Genomic DNA, 22,723 nt, shown 5'->3' with positions numbered 1-22,723 from the left:
GACAATCCAGTATGGCAATTTGGGTTACATACATGTATGAAGACTGAGCCCTCAGTAACTTATGACATCTTTGATTGCATATTTACAAAAAATAAATATTGTTACTCAACACCTCAAATAATAATTTGCTTTCATTTATTAAATATAATTTACAAGTATATATTTTAACATAATTTACACATATTTGTGATGTATTTACATATCAATGTGGAAGACAAAACATGACAAAAACACACCCAACTACATTTTACACAAAAAAGTCACGCCTGCATCACATGATGCTACACAGATTAATCAACAAACGAGGTGCCGACGGATGTGATGGTGATGATGCGATTCATTTGGCCAATTAGAACACGACTTCATGTTTGAGTCATAGACTGCACCAAATCAGACAATGTGAAAGGTCTTTGCAAAATAGTACATACCATCCCACCTCAATTTTTGGGATGAGTCAATATTTTTTTGCATTTTTTTTAAGTTTCAAAAACGTGATGACTTTGGAATGCTTCAGGAAAACTTTATCCAGCTAAACAAATTTATTAGAGAACAAGGATCACCTTCAAGATCACTGCACAGATGCCACTTATATTATAGCACTAATCATTCAATCAAAGTCCTTGAAACTTCTGGTGAAAACAGCATAAAATAGAACATGAATCTGGTGTAAAAAGTCCCAAAAATGAGCTGAAAATGTGCAGAAATCTGGACTTAAGAAAAATACTGAATTTGGACTAAAACCTAAAGTGGTACTTCCCAGTCTGCCCAATCATTCTTAAATTAATAATTCCTCTAACACATCATAGAGATTCATAACTTTAATACTGCTTGAGCTGCTCAGGAATACCAAAGGTCCAGAGAAGACATCTTGCACATCCCATAATGCATTTCTCCCATTGCAATTTCCTGTAATAATCTGCTATCTAGTGAATCATGGGTCGATAATGATGAATTCCACATCTTGTAAAATGTTTGTTTTTTAACTATCAACTCATATTTAACTACAAAATACAAACAATGGGAACCTGCACAAAGTAATCATTGATGTAAGGATAAGACCTTGTATCTCACTTTTTGGTGAAGTTGAGATTTTATACCGATTTTGTAGCTAGCAAGCCAGGCTTTATACTGGCAAACCTTGTTTGTCTACCTACAACAATAAACCCAAAGTAAAAATTGAAATGATAACAAAACCTTGTATCTAATATAAAGGATATAAGATATGGTACATGGTTATGAGGTTTTGTCATTACACATTTCAACCAATATTGAAAGGAATGTCTTGTGTGTGTATCTCCAAACATAAAACATCAAAATTTGCAACTCCATTTTTGTGTCTGTGTTTGGAGTTATTGTAGTCATGACTGTAGCAAAGCAAGGCAGTCATTGGTGTTAAAATTTCAAGACAGCAATGTTTGTTTTGCCCTCCTGAACATTTCACTTTTTTGACTTGATGAATTATATCATGTTGCAAAGGATTCTGGGAAGGGTTAGGTATCTTCTCTGACTAAAGTCCCAAAATATGACAAATGTACATGTATATATATTTCAATGGTAACTTGAAGCAGAACTGGTGACAAATCATAAATGACACAGTAAAATGATCCAGGCCTATTCAGGGACATGCAAGTCCCACAGGGTCGGATCCAGGAATTTTGATAGAGGGGCGCCTTTTGGTCGATTTACGAAAAAATGGTGTTAAGGGGTTACCCCTCGAAAACTCAACGGTTTTGACCCATTGTTTGCTGTTCATGGCCGAATTTGTTCATTTTTTTAATTTTTTTAAATTGTTTGTATTTTAAGTTAGGCCGGCGCCCGTTTCTAGTCGAAAAATAGAGGGGGCACGCGCCGGCTGCGCCCCCCCCCCTAAATCCGCCCCTGTCCCAGATAACACAAAGATTTCCATATTCAAGAGGAAATGATACCAGAATGGACCAGTCATCCATTGAGTCAGTGTGACATCTTTTTGATTTGTACAGGATTGCAGGAGCTGATCTGGCATATCATATCATCTTTTTCAGGACAGGAAAATCACAAGTATCAAAGTAACGTTTGATAAGCTTGAAGGTCAACAGTGTGCTGTTGCCTGAACTGCAACTACAATCTTGGAAAAAAGTACTTGGAATGCTTGGCAAACTCGGTCAAAATTCTGTGCAGAATTTCTTATGATCATGGAAATGATGTATCTTATGTATGGGAAAAAAACGTGACATCTACAGCAATGATTTACCCTTCCCCTCTCCCCATCAATCTAGGCATTTCTCATCATTGTACAGTGGAGAAGGTTGACAGTTTTTTTCATTCTTTACATGCAAGCATTCCAAGACTTATTTCCAAGATTGTAGGTTAGTCCTACTAAATCTAGTATAATACCTTGAATCGCTGCAATTTTCAGTTTTCCACTGTGATTGTATGGCATCTGCTGCAATTTTCTGCTTCAATGATCCAGAACAGCTAATTAGACTGAAGGGTCGTTAACCAGAAAGGGTTAAAGTTAGGGTTTAGGGCATTTTAGTTAGGATTAGGGTTGGGGATAACATTAAGGTTAGGATTAGCATTAAGGTTAGGACAAGTTGTAGGAATCGAGTCCTAGTTAGCTTAGGATTAGGGCTTAGTTTATGGGTTAGAGTTAGAGTGATGTTTAGGGTAAGGGATAAGGTTTATAACAAATGGTAGCTATGTTCAGTTTTCGACTGCTCAGTGCCAGAAGTGGGTTAGTGCAATGGCTGCCATGTGTACCTATCACTTACAATACTGTGTGTAAATTGCCAAATGTTCACAGGGCAGCTATTGCACTTACCCACTTCTGGCACTGAGCAGTCGTATTGTTTTTTTCCCATCATGTTCCCCAGCAGAAAAAACACTATGGCACTGAAAACGCCGCAGAAAAATGCTGCATTTGTTTGTAAAATGTTAAAACCGACAATAGGATCTAAAACATGCTCACTGTCATATTATATTACACAGTTCTATAAGCCCAGGTGTGATTGGTACAAAAACTCTGCTACATCCACATTCATTTGTGCATGATATCCATTTTTCACCCTGATGTGGCAGTGACTTCAGTGCGCATTTCATTGGGTACAGCTTCAAATTGCTAGCATTCACTCAAAGTGCTGGTGTACATGCACACACTTAAACTCAACATGTTGACGTCACCGCCACATCAGGGTGAAAAATGGTATAGATAGCCACTGGTCACTTAAATGATTTGACTGTTACAAGACCCAGTCCATTTCTAGGAGACAAGTGGTCATGTCTAGGTCTATGTGACTCATGACACCTGTCATCAGTCCCTATGGGTGTAAACACCAATACAGATTTACATGATTTCACATTTCACACCACCACCTGTCATACCTAATCATTATCAAGACAGATAATGATCACTAAATTGATCATCAATCATCAAGACCTTAAGTTACCAAACCAGGAGTGTATTTCACTAAACTTTTAACCTAACCATGTAAAGGTTGGCAAGTTACGACCCATTTACTAGAAGTAACTTTATGAAGGGACGAAGCTTTGTAAAGTTGAGTGGAACATGGAATGGTCCCCTGAACATAATTGCTGCAAATCATATTTTTTTGGGCAGGGCTCTTCAGCGCTGTTTATGGTGTAAACACCATAGGCGGCGGAAGCAGGGGTGGACAAGGGAATACATCCTTCAGCAGAAATCCCCAATGTCAGGTATCATATTTAGGTCTCATTGTCAGGCATTTTTGCCAAAGAGGCTAATATCAAAATACACATTGGCATTTAGCATGTAAAATAAGCAGGCTTTGGTAATGATAATGAATGCATGATCCCTTTATTCCACCTCTACTTTCAACAGTGGAAGGAGTCCCCTTCCTTCCAAAGGAAGGTCAGTGATTAGGATTTGTATCTTCATATGGAAGTAGGACATTGTTTGAACTGCAAAGACCTTTTTAAGGATGACAAATGGTCTTTATGGCATCATCCTTAGCCAAATTATTTAAAATAAACCACTTCTCTAAATTATTCAACAAATTCTCAATCTAAGTCCTCTATATGTCCATTCAATTTCTGAATATTAAGTCATAGAACTACTGTCATGAGTATACGGTAGAATGTTCACGATTTGTATTATGTTCTGAAAATATTGATGTGACTATGTAAGATGAGTAAATTATTCAACACATTAATTTCTTATTTTCTAATTGAAGTGGCAAATACACATGGCATAGACATTAAGGTAGGGGTGGGCTATGCCACTACACCCCCGCACCGGAGGTTCACTGCTAAATTGGGTCCCAAAGTGTGATGACCCAATATGGTGGACTAACAGGGCTATTCAGAGTCCACAAACTCTGTCTTATTATCTATTCAGCTTTGACACATAACATACACATGCATCCCTGCTGCATTAAAATATTCTCTTCCATTCACCAGATATAACACCTGGCACATTACATCTGTCATGTGAGATCACTCTCAAGATCGCTGAAAGCCTGCGTCAGTCGTCGTACTTTGGCTTCCAATACTTTCTTCTGATTGGCTGACTCGGCAAGTAGTTGACGCATCTCACCCTCAACTTGAAGCACCTGCAGAATAGGAAAGAAGCCAGAACAAAGTCGGTTGCATTAATGGTGTTTATAAAGAACGGAAATTGTATTGGCATACATGTATACAGGGACATATAGCAGGGTGTATCTATGTTCCTGCCCAATACTATTTTGATGCAAAAAAGCAATTTTCTTGTAAACAAGGGAAGAGGCTTACGCATCATACACTGGAACATGGAAACATTCAAACATTACAAACTAGTGCACAAGATCAAATTATAGTTTGATCAGCTCGTAATAGGCGGGAAATGTTAGGCGTTTACCACCAGGGGTGCAAATTGTGATTTCTTCCTCAGGAGCATGGTTTTTAGGCTCAAGATATCCTCAATCATACCATGCATAAAATAGCTTTATTCTTCACTTCAAAAGATGAGAATGTTAATATAGGGTGTATTTTTAGAGCGACTCTCTGTTAGGTCTTCGAACTTGCCAAAAAGGATTTAAAGAAGAAAATGTGCGCGCATAGCGCGCAAAAATTTGGTATTTTAAACTAGTTTGGAGTCAATTTTGCTGCAACAGAGGCTCATTTCCACTGAATTTTCTCTTTCATTTTTTGTCAGAGGGAGCACAACTTGTTCAGTGCTTTATGGTTCTTCTTTTTAAATTTCCTCAATATTTTCCAGTTTGTCCTCTTCTCCAGTAGCGTAGCCAGCAGGGGGGCAGAGTGCCACCCCTGACAAAAAATGAAAGAAAAGAGTAGGCCCCTACCCCTCTGACAAAAAAAATAAGAAAAAAGCTGGAGGGCAAAGGAAAAGAAAAAGGGCAAGGAACCCTTTTTCCACCAAAATTCAGCCAGATCATGGGCCAAAATAGGGTAAAATACAATATTTTTGTGCGCTGCGCACATTGCCATAATAAAGCCCCTTTCATCACAATCATGGGCAAAAATAGTGTGAAATACAAAAATTTGGCGCGCTATGCGCGCACATTGTTCCAGTAAAGCCTTTTTGGAATCTCCAAGACATGTACAGTCTCTCCAAGAAACAAAATCGGTTATGCAACTGCAACTTTTTTTCGTCTGTGCCCTCGAAATTTTATTTTGCTACCCCTAACCATGAAAACTTGCTACTCCCCTGCTCTTCTCAGTGGCATTAGTATTGAAACACTGAATTCCTTCATGACTTTTGTTCCCATGAAATCCTCATTGCCGCCTCATAAATTTCCTCAGATATATGATTGCCGCCTCTCTGTAAATTTCCTCAGATTTGTGCAGTTTCCACCTGCATTCATCCAACACCTTCCTTTTGCTCTTATTTCTTGAACAATCAGTGTCTTTAAAGATTTCCTCTCTTCCATTCAGTAGCTTCACTGCCTCACAGCCCTCCCCTATTATCTTTTACCTCATTCCTCTTCTTTTTCTTTCCTCTTTTCCCCTTTCCTCTCCCATTTTCTTTTCTTCTCCCCCCTTATTCCTCTCTTTCTTTTTTCTTCCCATGGCATTATTTCCTCAATTTTGACTCTCATTTCCTAGGAGCGGTGCTCCCCGCTCCCGCACAATTTGCATCCCTGTTTACCACTACGCCGAAAAGTAGACCCATGTTAAAGAGTGCGATTAGTTGACCTGTCTGGTTTTAATTCTGTGTGTTGAAGAAACCAGATAAAGTAAAGGACTTGAATTAATAATTTGTGATGCTTCTGGCAAGATATCACAAGACAATGCACAAAATATAATATTTTGATATTAATCCGCGATGTTATAAGGCCCGCCGATTACCAGCTGATCAAAGTATAATGATGCTTGATCGTTATTCTTGATATATCAATATACAGAGGAAAGAAGAATTATGCATCGCACACTAGCACAATTAAACATGAATTTACAAATTGAAACATTACATGTGTAGGCAGATATACCAGAGTAAAAACTCCCGACATACCTGCCTGTGCGGGGACTTGAACCCCAGACCAATTTTCTTGTGCCCAGAAACAGGTCTTGCAATGATTACAGGTTGATACCAGGGGTTTCTTTAAGCATTTTGCTGAAGGTATATTCCATTTTTTGTACCCTTTCAACTGTGAATTTTTCAGCTGAAGGGGTATAAAATGTTGCCCTGTTGGTATTTTAATTTCTAACAATGTGTGTCTCAATTTAACTGAATAGTTGACCCCTTTTTTTTTCTTTTTTTCGCTCAAGAGTTGGGGTGGGGTGGGGAGCATACAGACCAAATATTTTCGCTAGTAAATACCTTTTATTATTTCTGACTCATACACCCTGTACCTAACACTAACCCTAATGATAATCCTAACCTTAACCCTGGCATATTATGCCCTAAACGCTAACTTTAACCATTTTCAGACAAATGGGCTGTTCCACTTGCTGTTCATCCCTGCCCGGTAGCCTGGACAACCAAAATTTGATGTCATTAGACCAAAAACACTAATGTCTCAACCCTGCAAGCAACTGCAATCCCAGACAAAATAGTTTGAAATCTTTGACATGGGTAGTTTGGTTACTTAAAATGAGCCCCCGCTTCTCCCTACCTGTTCAATGCCCTCTCTCTTCCTAGAGAAGCCCAATTGGTGGGGAAGGGGGTCTGATAAGTTATGTACATTTACAAAAGTGTTGTTGTTTCAGCCCTCTTTACAACTTAATTCAAGAACCACAGGACCTACAAAAGTATATCTGTGATATTTGAATTCTTCTACATACTCGCTATGAAATGATCAATGCAATTTTTGCCAAAGATCATTACCAAGATGCTGTGAACTACCAAATCGCAACAGTTTGAAATAGTTGCTAACCTTAAAGACTGTCCTACTTTCACACAGGTTTTCCAGCTATTTTAGGAACAAGCCCAGTACTAAATTTTGGCCAAGTTCTTAAATAAAATCAATGCATTGCTCTCATATTTAAGAACAAATATAAAAAATATCAGTTGATAATTAACATTCCACACTTATAGATTTAAAATGACAGATATGATTACAATAATACTGATTTCCGACATGAACAATAAGGTGCCCATCAAAACAATATATCCTGCACTGCATGCTATGCATTGTCTGGTCTACTCTATTGTAAGAATTTAGGTGTTAAGGCTTTGCGAGGCTTTAGGTGACTATGTGAAAAATATCAAGTCGGGTGAGTAGACATGCCCAGAAGCATAGCCAAGGGAGGGCAGAGCCCCCACCCCGCACAAAGTCTTCCCTTTCCCCCTTGGAATCTGAATGCTGGCCGTCCTGATGGTTAAGATTGTTAGGCCTTTACCTATGTACTTTCTAAATGAAAAGTTTTTTGTTTGTCAAAACCAGTTGAAGAAACTTACATTTCTTGCTGACAGTTTCGTCAGTGCACCACTGACTTTCTTTTCACCAACATAAGTTAGGTCGCAGCTACCGCAAGGGATTTCGTAGACACAATTAGGGTTTTTTACCGGCTCTTGCTTGTCTTTTGGGTGGACCACCATTTTTCGGATCGTGCTATGTGGTCTCATGGCCGTTGCGATATCATGTTTCTTGAGTGTTCTGCTAATTCTTTCTGACACTCCCGCTACATAGGGGATCACTACTAGACCTTTACTTTTTTTATCAGAAGTAGTGCTCTTATTTTTCTTAGTCTTTCTTTGTTGTTTTTCTTCCCTTTGTTTCTTCTATTGTCCATTTGGGATAGCCACATTTGGCTAGGGCCTGCCTTATATGCGCTTCTTCTTTGATTTTATCCTCCTCAGTTACTATTCTATCCTTCCTGTCAAGTAAGGTACGCACCACACCCATTTTCTGGTGGAGTGGATGATGGGAAGTGAAAGACAAGTATTGGTCTGTGTGAGTCTTTTTTCTATAAACCATGAGTTTGATGGACTTGTCAGGTTTCCGTACTATGAGAGTGTCTAGGAATGGGATTTGTTGATCTTGTTCTACTTCATATGTGAATTTAATACTGGATGTGGTGTCAACTTGGTTAAGATGTGCCGTCAGCGTTTCAGCCGTGTCTCTTTTAACAATTTCTAGCACGTCATCCACATAGCGTTTCCATACGCTGGGTTTACACTCTAGGGGAGCAGTGAGGATTGCTTGTTGCTCAAGCCACTCCATAAAGATGTTGGCTGTAAGAGGACTAACTGGTGAACCCATCGCTGCACCAAATTTTTGTTTATAAATGGTGCCCCGGAAGGTGAAGTAAGTGGTTGTTAAGACAAACTTCATTAAAGACATAATGTCTTCAACCTCAAGTAGAGTGCGTTTTTTAAGATCAGGATCTTTTTCTAGTCTCTCGCGTATAATATCAAGGCATTCGTCAATAGGAACGTTTGTAAATAATGAGACGACATCATGAGAAATAAATTGCTCATTCTCCTCTATCATAACACCGCTTAATTCTTCTGCGAGATCATAAGAATTCTTTACATGATGTTCTGTGGTACCTACGATCGGATTGATAATATCAGCTAAGGCTCTGGACGTGTTGTAGCCTATGCTTCCCGTGTAATCCACGATGGGTCTAAGCGGGTTATTGGGCTTGTGGATCTTGGGCGTGGCGTACAACCTAGGGATCACTTCCCCCGAGGGTCTTAAGTGGTCATACTGAGCTTGCGTGATCTTAGATTTATCTCGTAAACCAGTGAGGATTGACATAAGATCTTTTTTGTATTTAGTGGTAGGATCTTTTTTCAACACTTCATACGTTTTGCCATCATTTAACATGTCCTTCACTCTATCCTCAAAATCATAATCATATATCAATTGGGGGGAGGCAAAAATCTTAGAGAGAGAAAGTGATAGGAAAGCGAGATGGATAAAAGAATCAATTCAGATCAGGAGAAGGGGCGAGGAGTTATGAACAGAGACGAGGGGTCTACAATCTGAGTCACGTGTTTGATCCACTGTTGGAGACTTGTAGCAAGACTAACCTAGCTACCGGAAGTGATATAACTTCCGCCAGTCATCAGCTGTTGGATCATCACAACAACACCAAGCTTCGAGAAAGTCAGTGGTGCACTGACTAAACTGTCAGCAAGAAATGTAAGTTTCTTCAACTGGTTTTGACAAACAAAAAACTTTTCATTTGTTAATTACCAAACCTGATGAACCTGTTCCAAGATATGTACTTTCTAGTCCATTTGTGATCATTTTCATTGAAATTTGCCCCTTGATAGACATGCCCCCTCAGAACTCTTTCCCCACACTGTTTCCCCAGTAAAACCCAAAATTCCCACTTTTTGTGGCAATTTTGCACAAAATGTGTTGATTTTGCCCCCTCCTGAAATTCACTCCCCCCCACCCCCCCAAAAATATTCCTGGCCCCACCACTGATGACAGCATACACATCTTGCAATCAGTTTACAAAACTGATGAAGTAGTGAGTTGCCAAAGACAGACTAGGGAAGTTATACATCATGACACATGAACTATCCTTCAAATTGGGGGAAAGGAAGACATACAACATGTTTACTTGACATTGGCAAGTCCCACACCTGTCTTTTATGAAAATTCAAAGTAAATATAATTTTCTATGAACACTTGGGGGAAAAATGAACCATCCAATTAAGCCGAGATCTTTGCAATGTCTGTTGTGATGCATCTGTCTTGATTCATCAAACTGATTCATTACTGATGGTTAAAGGGATTATACAAGATTTTTTGCCCAAATATTTTGTCTAAAGGCACCACCAAAGGAAATATAGACCAATATTTTATGTTCATTTCATAAATAACTTGCTGTTGTAAGGCAATTATCCAAAAGTTTGACGACGTCTTATCAATGAAATATGGGGCAAAAAGGCCAAAAAAACTAGTTTAAATATTGGTCAAAGTTGATCTTTTGCTTTAGAATTTTCAACATATTTACACTTATAATACGCTTCTGGGAGGGAGGGGGTCAGCTTCCTAATGAATGCTCTTTTATTTATAAGATATGAGACCTTTGGTTTGTTACCTATAAATGTAACTTGCTATCCCCTGTGTTGACTCCATTTGTTTACTTCATCATATCTATACTTATTCAAAAAATAAAAATTTCTTCTCATGAACGTTTGGATGTTCTGGTTTGGCAAATTATGTGTCCATTTGTTTGCTTCATTAACATTATGTGTACATCCATATCAAAATGATGCACTTGTAAGCTGTTAGATGTCTCTTTTTACATTATCTTTAAATAGCAGACTCATTTCAAGTGGAGGTTGCTTCAAATCATCCTGAACTCACATGGTTTAGGAATGTTCTAGCTGTATTCCTAAACCATGTGACTTGGGGATGATTTGAAGTGAGATAAGTCTGATATTTATTCTAATTTCCTAGCTATTGTGTAAAGAGACATATGTAGCATCCATCAAGTGCATCCTTTTGATGTGGATGTACATTACATCTAGGCTTGTTCCAGTAATGCAAACATCTGAATGGGATGAATTGTAGGGTGTTCTGATTTGACATATCCTAATAATCCCTTTAAGTAAGAGGGCGCTGTTCAGAGGAGTGGTTGTGCTCGAAAATCGGGAAAAAATATCATCCTAATTTCCCGATATTTGTGCTTGTCATCATCCATGTTATTGCTCGATTTATTGTGCATTTGTGACATCTCGTGGCTAGTTATTTGTTCCGTGGAAGGTGTATTTTAAATCATTCTTCCCACGTGCCATTGCAGAATGGAACTACATCCCAGAACATTTGATTAACATAGCCACCACTGACAATTTCAAGCAGCAAGTAACAGCACATTTAAGAGAAACACCACCAAAAGACTACTAGAAAGCTCCTCTGTACGCCCTCACTACCCTCTGCGGGTGACCTCATCAGGAGGAGTTGCAGAGTAACCAGTCAAAGTCAAACTACCTGCTTATCTAACATTGCCTCTGATTGGTCAATTACATGATATCTTTACTTTAATCACCAATCAGAATGGAGCTTTGCAAATAATTCACCCCAATTTTTTTAGCATGGTGAAATTATTCTAACAATGTTGCTGATTGGGCCAATTGATAATGAAAACTTCTTTTTGACCAATAGGCAGGTAGTTCTCATGAAGGTAAGTGACAATGCCAAGTGTTATATTACCCTTCCACAATTGCATGATAGTGGAGATCTATTCCCCAATTAAACTGAACTCTGAATTGTCTCCCCTCACTAAACTTCTCCTGATTCATACAGATGATTCAGTTGCTGCAACAGGTTGTCAATCTAAATGTGCCAATATGTTTGGGGTTTCAGAGAAGATACCTTACACTTCCCATAATGCATTTCTTCCATTTCAATTTTATGTACTGATTTGCTATCTAGTGCATCATGGGTCGATAGTGATAAAAAGTTCCTCAATGAACAGTGCACATCCAGATCTTGCAAAATATGTATATTTGACTATTGACAAAGGGAACCTGTACAAAGTATTAAATAGGACAGGAGTGTCATATTCGTAATGAGGAGATGCGTAATGTTGCGTAGAATTCTGGGAAGGGTAATATATCTTCTCTGTTAGGGTTTCATTTCCGCACATGATAGTCAAGTTTGCAATCATGTTGCAATCATTTCCTCCTTTGATTGACAGAATCAATTGGAGAGTTATTAAAAAGATAAGATATCATATCCATTACTATCCAACTTCAATGTTAAAAAGTAGCCAAAGTTTGCGTGTGTCGAGAAAAAAATACCTCACTTTTTCACCCTGTGAGGATATCAATCAAATGAAACACAACCATGCAGGAATATTAAATTGATTACCTATTTATTAGTGTCTCTTTAGTAATCCCTAACTCCTGTGGATTTTTGTAGCATACAATTAGTATGGATATCCATTAGTATCCAACTTCATTACTTAAAAGTAAAGTACCGGTAGCCAAAGTTTGCATGTATAGGCCTACACACCTGTAATTAATGCACTCTTTTTGTGCACTTTGAGCATCCATTTAAGGTAAAAATGGTAATTGAGTCAAACCTGTTTATGAAAAATGTTAGTACCCATTTATACACCTGGGTAGAGGAGTAATTGAGGTAAAGCACGCATGGCCACGGCCTGCACTCTACCGCTAGACGCCTATTTAAATAAAATTAAAAATTCCAATAAAAAATGTGTTTAAATCACAAGAAAACAGGGAAAGCTTCATGCAGTGAGAAGAATCATACAATCAGTATATTGCAATGATTCTCCTAAAATGGTTTTGCAGGAATCAAATAAAATCACTTTTTGCACATACACATTACAATCTTGCAGTTGGCAGTTCCCTTTTGATTCTTCCAAGATGACTTTGCAAGTATCAATTTTGTTTCCAGTTAAGTGTGACAAAATTGAGCCCCTGGATGGAAAGGCCCTATACATGTAGCTCTGCTCAAATGTAATACTGGGCCTATTATACATGAAGGAAGAAAGGTTTAACAAAATTTCTTGATTTACTGTTTAGCTGTGTTACTTCAGCAGACCTTACAATGTCAACAAATATTACTGAGAAGCTGGTCTTCAGCTGGTGAGGAAACAGTTGAATTCAAACAAGTTGGACTTCCGTGAACCACTGTTATTTTCAGGGAGTGTCTATCTATCAGGCTTTATTGATCTTCCAGTCCTATCCCCCATAATATTTCTTGTTTTGTAAATAAGTTTGTCGTTTCGATACTTTTGTAAACATATGAGAGTGTGAAACTTGTTCCCACCAGTTGGTAGAATTTAATTTCTGTGTTATAACCAAATTCACATTCTCCAGATCATCAGCTTTTATAAAATGTGACATGATCTGGTCCATGGGGGCCAAAGGCGGCAAATTTGAAATTCAGATAAAGGCAAAAATATGGGGTCAAAAAACAATAAAATACATTATAAGAAAATAGGCATCACAAACCTTCATAACTTTAGAACAAAGCATGTTGTTAGATAGTAACTCAATTTTCAAAAATGCCTCCTTTGCCTCCCCCCTCCCCGGACCAGATCATGTCACAAATGATATAGTCAGTGTTGATTTCTCACTTGGTGTTCAAAAGTTCAACTTTTCCTCAAGTTTTTCTTTTCTATTGATTCGTGGCATGTATAATGGCTCATATCTACATAGTAACTTTTCGCTCATTTACTGGGAACAAGTTTCATCATGAGATGTTAAAATTATGGAAGTTGAAGGTGACACAATTCACTTGTTATGTACAACAGCCTGTACAAGTAAATTGATCGTGTCATTCAGGATGTGTACTGTATCACATCAATATGTTCTGTGCAAACCGCATGGGTGTGTTGAGTTAGTTGTTAATTAAGATGGTACCATGTATACATACATCACAAGTGACTCAAAATTGAACAAGTTTCCTCTCCTAAGAATTGAACAAGTCATTTTGTAATGAAGAGTTGAAGTGCAAAAAGCGATATATCCAATTTTCTCAATATGGAATAACTGGTTGATCAATTTGTAACAGTGGCGTAGCCGGTGGGGGCAGAGGGTTGTGAAAAGTCTTGTAAGATTTTAAGGCCTTTTTTGTACTTTTTGAGCCTGTTTTTTGACCATTTCCGTCAATGTTTGCCCCCTTAAAATTTGTCTTGCCACCCTTTGCGCACCTCTGAAAAAGTGCTGGCTACACCATCAATTTGTAATGAAAATGGGCTATTTAAATTTTCAATTTAAAACCCACACTCCCAGTGTGAAAGATTTGAATAAAGTCTTCCACAGAGGGAGTATGGGTTTCAAAGAGAATAGACAATTTGGTCAATTCTATTTGAAATACTCAATCGAGTTGTGAAAGATATAGGTAAAGCCACAGAAGGGGGGGTATGGGTTTCAAAATAATTAATTAATAAATAATAAATTAATGAAAAACATACTCCCTCTGTGGGAGACTTTCTTAAATATTCCACAGTGGTATGGTCACATGGTATAGCCCAATGGTCCACTTCTATAGGGTTCACAAGTTCCCCCTAATACTTTTTAAAATAAGTCGAAAAATATTTTACGAAATGTAAAAAGATATGTACATATAGCCCGATTTGTTTTACACATGTGGACCCATTTGTAGCGTCACACATCATTGCGTTCAATCACAATGGCTAATTGTGTAAGAAAAGAGGCCGTTTTAAAAGTTGCACCTGAGTGCATAGCAGTCAGGTTTTCTTAAACAAACACATGAATAGACCTGGCTGACTGTATTGTTAGAGAGTTGAATCCTATGGACTCAGCTGCAACTTTTACCACTGTTTAAAACGGTTTCTATTTTTACACAATGAACCATTGTGACTGAACGCAATGACGTGTGACGCTATAATTTGGTCCGTATGTGTAAAACAAATAAGGCTACCCATACCTTTTTACATGGGGAACTTTTGGACCCTATATGACTACATGTTATGTAAAATGTGTCTATTCGAAAGTAGCACTTGTTCAGTGCCTGTATGGGACCATGACAACCCCTCTCTGACATTACAAAATCCACCAATCCTATCTAGTGCCTTGTTGGCCGCTTCACGGCCATGCGCACTTCGTGCGCACCCCCCTCGAGGGACTAGAACTTGTTCTATTCAAGATTGTAAATTGTGTGATTTTTCCAAGAAATGTCTCTTGTTCTCTGTAGCTGAATGTGATTTTCTAGTTCACTGACAAAACTCTTACCACCTGTAAAGTAGATTGTCCTGAAACAAATTTACTAACTAACTAACAGCATCCAAGCAAGGAAATAATAAAGTCCAGCTCTGAACAGAACAACTTGTATTATACATTTGGGTGGAGTTATTCGGGCTATAGGGATTATTTACTAATAAATGATGTGATGACACAATATCAAACTAACAAAACACTACTGCGCAACTATTGGCTATTCCATTTAAAATCCACATTCCCTCCTGGAAGACAACACTGCTGTCTTAATTCTAGTTCAACCATATGGTCAATCTAGTTGAAATTGTTTGCATTGAAATTATGTTAAACACACTTGAAACTGAAAATGTTGAAATCCAGCTGAATTTTGCACAATTTGGCCCAAATCTGAGAAATTGTATATAGAATTCTAAAATATTCCACACATTAACCACTGTTTTTTTAATCAAAATTGTTAGATCTGGCTTGGCTAAAACTGTTTAATTTGATTAGAAATTCTAATTTATCATCCTCAAGGGGTGTGCTTTTTGAAATAGAATAGCCCAACTATGACAGGGTAGAATATGATGAGCTTCAGGCTGGTTAGTATCCATGTCAGTCCCCCTCTGGGATGAAGCCCTAATTTAAGCTATGACATAATCTGTCAATAACGTGGTGTGAATCACTTGTTTCCCCTCTCTGGTCAATTACTCATTATCTTCTTCTGAAGTGAGATATTGGGCTATTAATTTTCAAGCTCCAATGGGCTGAAGCACTGGGGTGAACAGGTGTTCGGGGCATGCAAGGGGTGCAAATGAAGTATGTTATTGTTTGTGTGTTTGAGTACTTTGTATGACCACACAAACCAGGACACACACATGAATCGCACATGACAAATGTGGACCAACAACAACCGAGGAGGTCCTTGGTGAAATGACTACATGCAGAAGATTGCAATTAAAACAAAGATACATATGCCATAGGTCCACTCTTGAGGGGTATAGGTAGGGACGCAGCTGAACAGTACAGATCATGTGTATTTCGGGTTATTTTAAGGTCCAAAGTATGGCAATTAAACATGTCCTCGGTTAGATAGGATTAAGTTAGATCCAGAATGAGGTCCTCATTTGCCTGTCCACACAAGTACGGATGTGTGTACAATCAGTTGTAATAACTTACAAAGCTTGACTCCCTATACTCTACATTCATTGTTGGGCAGGAAAAAACTCATTATTCACTTGTGGCCCTTGAACATGTTTCAAACAAACCTGCCAAGAGGTTACATAGGAGGTTTTGCTTCAAACATGTTCAGGGGCCAATGACACATAGGAAGTTTTTCCTGCCCAACAATGAACACTGCGCAACACAGAAGGCACCACCAGCCAAACCACAAATATAGGTTGACAATTACTTGATTTTACGGGAATGAGCGTTTTGACAGTATTTTTTGTGGGACATGAGAGCACATCAGACATATCGAATTGCATTCTGAATACGAAAAATGTCTTTCTGATATATCAAATAATTTTCATTTTTGGAATTTACGATATAATACAAATTTTATGACAAATTATTAAAATTTGATATTTTTTCACATTTTTGATATATATAACAGTCCTCGAAGTAAATTTTATAAATCTAATGACATATTCTTAAAGTGTATGTAGCTGGGAGGAAAAGCCGAGGATCAATTGAAAATTTTGACCTTACATATTGAAGATACGGATTTTTTTCCCAAAAGACCTAATTTTTTTGATGTTTTGGGGAAAAATCCATATCTTCAATACGAAAGGTCAAAATTTTCAATTGATCGTCGGCTTTTCATCCCACCTACATACACTTTAAGTATAAATCATCAGATTTATAAAGTTTACTTCGAGTACTGTTAAATATCAAAAATATCAATTTTAAATCATTTGCCATAAAATGCGTATTACATTGCGAATTTCAAAAAATATCAGAAGGACATTCTTCATATTCAGAATGCAATCCGATATGTCTGACTCTCCAAACGTTCATACCCCATCCATTAAGAAAGCCAAAAAAAGTTGACCTATTTACAGTGAACAGATTGATGTACTCACTCTTTGGTTAGCTTGATCTATTTCATCTTGCTTCTGTCTTGTCAAATTCTGCATGGTTTCTTGGTGATTTCTTTCTGCTGATTGTAATTGCTGACAAAATGCATCATCCATGGACTTCATCTTCTCAGCAATCAACCTAAAATTAAACACACACAAAAAGCAATGTCAAAATGTTTGGTGACTTTTTTCAATTGGTTTTTACTTATTGGCAAAATACATCATCCACGGACCTCATCTTTTCACCAACAAGCTTACACACAAATAAAACCATTTCATTATGACACAGAAAACAGTGTATGTTTATTGGGGTGTCTTTCTGCTGCATAATTTTGCAACTGCTGAAGTAATATACCATAAACGTTCGCCTAATGGGGCACCTGGTCTCCTTTGCCTTGGGGTAAATTTCATGTACAAATAGAGAGCTCCCTCCTCTAAAAATCCCAAAAAGAATTAAAGGTATGTGCCCTTATTTGCTGGTGGGATTTTTATGGGAGGGCACTATAAGTTTGGGTCTAAAATTCCAGTTATGTCAAGGGAGCCCATAGCGTCATTAGGCAAACGTTTATGATATCGCCCATATACCTCATTTTTGTAAACCATAAACCTGTAAACAAACAAAACATGTGCTGACATTTTCTGTTTCATATTGTCTCTGCTGCTTGCTTGTAACCATTGGCAAAATACATTTTAAGAGGTTTGGTTTTCTGAAAAAGTAAGCAGTAAGTCTATAAACAAACAAACTGAAAACATTGTCAACATTTCTATGATTTCTTAACTTGGCTCTTCTTACCAATTAGTCTACAAAACAAAGGGGACAAAAACAAAACAAATTTCCTGAGACTGATTGTACTATATAAACAGCTAAAAACATCATCCATGTACTTCCAATTTCTCAGCAGTAGGAGAAGTTTTACAATGTAGGAAGTTTGCACAGGCAAATAGGCCAAGACCATTAAGCTCCATATCAAATGTTACATTGTACTAGGCCTATTGACTGACCAATTTTCGGGTGTAACCTTGGGAAGCAAACTTCCTACATAATGTGAAACCTTATTATGAATTATTATGCTGAGGAAGAATTTGAGACCATTTTGACAACAATCAGAGCAAGTTTTCAAATTTGACCCCTGTAGAGGTCAAACCTTGACCTTTGATCTTTATAACTTGAGAACCATACATCATAGATGGGTCAAACTATACTTTTCCTGAATCCTTAATGAACAGAGGAACACTTTAGCGTTGTTTATAACTCAATTTGACCAACTTTGAATTTTCCCTGTATAAAGTTTGATGACCTCTACCCGCCATCTTAATGGAATGAATTTGGTCCCGGATCCAAATTTGTCAAGCATATCAAGAGCTACATCTGTGCCAATTTTGGGGCTTTTCACCAAAAGTGAACAAAACTTTTACTATTCTGCAGTGCTATGAATATTGCAAAGTTTTTTGAAACCACTTCTCCCACAGATGTATTCAAAGTCCATGCTTCCACCTAATTCAATAATACCTTCATGTGTAGACAAGTACAAGTAATATGTACTGCAAAATACTACTTGATATATGCACTGTGTGTGCATGCATCCCACGAGATGTGGTGAAGCAATCACAATAAGTGATATATGGGCATGCTTTAGTTGACTGGGCCATGGAAAGATCCGTGGCTAAGTGTCGCCAGCATAGTGGTTAGCATGCGAGGGGCCTCGGGTTCGAATCCCACACAGAGCAAACAACTTCTTTGTTTGTTTTCTCTGTTTATTCCTTCCTTCTTTCCCTTCTAGTCACCAAAAAGTCCTTGGGGCATTGTTTTCTCTCTTTATTCCTTTCTTTTTACCTTTCCAGTCGCCAAAAAGCCCTTGGGGCGTTAGGGTTAATAGGCATGTTACAATCAATCCCTATTATTAATTGTACGCATAGCGAGAAATTAATATCGTCCTTGTGCAGGGAAAACGTTGCACGTTTTCACTGGTGCCCATTTGGAAAACACATAAAACACAAAAAAATGCCAAATTACAATTTATTGCTAAATGGAATGATTTGTCACAGTTACTTAATTGCCAAATAGGTCACAGTGAAAATAAACACATGAGGTTTCCGTCTCAGCGATGTATTTTATTCTGTATCACAAACAAAATTAATATTGATGCATTCATCTCACTCACAAAACACTAACCCCCTGAGCACTACCTGCCGATCTAACATTGCCTCTGATTGGTCAATTACATGATATTTTCACTTTAATCACCAATCAGAATGGAGCTTTGCAAATACTTCACCCCAATTTTATTGCATGGTGAAATTATTCTAACAATGTTGCTGATTGGGCCAATTGATAATGAAAACTTCTTTTTGGCCAATCGGCAGGTAGTTCTCATGGGGTTAAAAAACGTAATACTTCTGTGTGACTGTATCAATATAACATGTTTGGAAAGAAACAAGCCACATACATGGTTTTGATATTTGGTCCCAATGTGAAAATTATATTATTAACCATTTCTGTGCAAGTGTTCTGGGAACAATCCCCATCCTGTTGTTTTTTTCCCTTCCAAAATATAGTTGTTGGGTGCACATACAAGGAGGTGTGTGTTTAACTTGAGCAAAACATAATAGTGTCACATCTGGTGCTTTGAAATATCAAATATGATCAAATCATCCCACGCCAAGGACTTGAATTTATCTCATTTTATGAGATGAAACTAAATGTTTCAATTTATAGTACACATGTCAGATATGAATATTATGATCAAGCATATCATTTCATAATTGAATCATTTTGCTTTTACTTTTGGTTATAAAATCAGGTGAAACCTGTGAATTGCCTTAAATATCCATAGGCATAAAAGTATTGATCTCACAAATAACAAAAGACAGTCAATAATGGCCCCAGATCTGGGGATAAAAAAAATCAGGTTGCAGTTGGTGTTTTTTGTCTTTTGTAATCAACTTATCACAATTAACTCACTGTTATAGTTGTTGAAAAATCTTGAAACGTGCCTTTAAATTCGAGTCCGAAGTTTTCCGTTTTACGGAAAACGGAAAAAAATCACGGAATCAGAGGTACAACACGGAAAATGACATTTTTGTATGATGTGACAAAAATTGTTAAAAGATAAGAGAAATAAATTTTAAAAACAATCATGAGTTGTGTGTGTCAATTTTTATGATAAAAATACTGTTTAATAATACCGAAATAAAGGTATATTACCAAGGCACAGGGCCGTAGCAAGCGGGGCGGCCGGGGATGCCATGGCCGCCCCACTTTTGAGAAATTTGTTATGTTTTTCTTTATTTCTTTATTTTAATTTGGGCATATATTTGTATTTTGGCTGCCCCACATTTGTGACGACCGCCCCACATTTTTCAACCTTGCTACGGCCCTGCCAAGGCATGAACCCTTTATATTCCTCCAAACATCGTAAGAGTCGGCCTATTGTCGTGAGAATATTCCAATGAGAGCATATTGATCGCGATATTGAACACTTTATTGTGACATAAAATATCATTGTTTATACATTTTAAGCTTTATTCATGACACGGATTTACAAATTTTACAACACGGATTACAACACGGAAAAGGGATTTTAGAAAACGGTAAACTTCGGACTCTACTTTAGATCAATACAACCCGTTTTCAGCTTGATTATTAACTCCTTCCATGCGGTACAGGTGTCGACTGCAGATGACAAGTTTCAAATTTTACTAGATTTTCAGAATTGTAAATTTTCATGACCATATTTGGAATCAGCATGAAAAAGGCATTAAAACGAGTACAAACAAACCTAGAATTGGTTCAGTGGTTCTTAAGATAGCTCTTGATATTTTGAAAAAATATTTTTGTTAAGTCTATTGGCTAGCAAGGAGAACATTAACTATACAATGATCTTGACTATTTCTAGTTACTATGCTATTCTATATTGAGCATGCCACATTGTATCAACACACTTTTGGGCTATTCCAGTTAAAATCCATACACCCCCTATATGAAAGACATGACCTGAATCTCCCACACAGGGAGTCTGAATTTCAAATGAGGTTGCCTGAATGGGTGACTCTATTCAGACTCCTTGTTTCGGAGATTAAGGTCATTTCTTCCACAGGGGGTATGTGGATTTCAACTGGAATAGCCCATTGCATTGTGCTCTACATCTTTTATGTTCAATACATAATGCATTCATGATGCACTTTCATTGGTATTTAATGTTCCGTTATGTTTCTATTTAATATATAAAATGAAATGAATGTGCAAAAATAAAATATATTGGAAGAATTTCAGCAGACAAACCACCTTACTCTTGGCTTGTGCATTTTGTCCTGATGGCTACACATAGATATACCACAGTGTGGTGAGGCATACAGAGGTAAACCATCTTAATCAGGGAAAATATATTGGATAATATATAAAATAAGTGAATGATTCACTGTGCAACTGTGCTAAAATCTAATATATTGGAAGAAATTCTGCAGACAAACCATCTTACTCTTGGCTTGTGCATTTTGTCCTGATGGCTACACATAGATATGCCATGGCGTAGTGAGGCATACAGAGGTTAACCATCTGAATCAGGGAAACAACACAGACACCATCAGGCTTGGTGTGTGATTTCTCCATAGAGGTTATCCGTGTTCTATAAGCTGCATATCCTATCAGCGACTCCTATACCTTGTTTAGGATTTTCAAAGAAGTACCTGCATGGCAATAATGACTATTTTAAAATAGCCCGCCGAAGTCATGCAAGAAACTCTGAGGTCGTGCATTGAATTGGTTTGAATGAGGAATACTACGGGAACCAGCACCTTTTGTTAGAAGTCACAACTATAGGGAACAAATGGAAATTGTACTCACTAAATAGATTCATCAGGTTTGCAAGGAACATAGACGAAGGGGCCCACTACCTGAGTCACATGCATGATCTTCTCCTGACTGTAAATACACCCTCTACAGTCGGGATACGTCCTACCGGAAGTAAGGATCTACCAACATCATTCTGATGATGCCTATCGACCAAGATAGGCAAAACTGTCAAGTGAGTAAAATATTTTGGTTTTGTGCATAAGAAAATTATTTTACTGGAAATGGTACATCGCATCTCCATGGTGTTTTCATCTAAATGGTGTAGCGACATCAACGAAAAAGCATAAAACTTCACCATCCGAGATGTGTCTGAATCACTGCATTTTAAGTCGTTACTGAAACTACTGGAAAACACATTTCCATCACCGAATCGCATTGGTCACAGAATTGACTGCAGCAGCTGGTTTCATATGTACCACTTATAACTGTCCTTTTTAAAAAGAACAGACCAAGTTGTATATACCTTGTACTTTGATCAGACTGTGTATATTTCAACATCATAGAATATCTGGATTCAAAATGAGTGGAGAATCATCATTTTCAAACAAATGTGAGCCAACATTCAGTTATAATTTCACTGCTCATCCAACGGGGGCTTACAGGTGGCTTTTCTCTAGCGCAGAGATTTTAACCTACAATATCGGTCTACCCATAGTTCTCGCAATCGCTATTCTTGGCAATGGTGCTTTCCTGTACGTTGTTGCACGGATTGATCGTCTCCATACAATCACCAACATC

General features: G+C 37.7%; 1 protein-coding gene across 1 annotated transcript in view; it reads right to left on the bottom strand.

Moving 5' to 3' along the window:
* Window positions 1-1,886: 1,886 nt before the first annotated feature.
* LOC140146544 (leucine-rich repeat and coiled-coil domain-containing protein 1-like) overlaps window positions 1,887-22,723 on the bottom strand; it is a 58,707-nt gene continuing 37,870 nt past the window's right edge. Inside the window, exons 24-25 of the mRNA XM_072168420.1 lie at window positions 17,137-17,272; window positions 1,887-4,565 (exon numbers count right to left, since the gene is read on the bottom strand). Coding sequence (XP_072024521.1) covers window positions 4,440-4,565; window positions 17,137-17,272 — 262 coding nt within the window. The 3' untranslated portion in view covers window positions 1,887-4,439. The remainder of the gene's footprint in view (window positions 4,566-17,136; window positions 17,273-22,723) is intronic.

This window comes from Amphiura filiformis, chromosome 2 (genome assembly GCF_039555335.1).
Source record: "Amphiura filiformis chromosome 2, Afil_fr2py, whole genome shotgun sequence".
Lineage (NCBI taxonomy): Eukaryota > Metazoa > Echinodermata > Ophiuroidea > Amphilepidida > Amphiuridae > Amphiura > Amphiura filiformis.
Note: the sequence above shows the minus strand (reverse complement) of the source record. Positions and strands in the feature narration are given on the sequence as shown.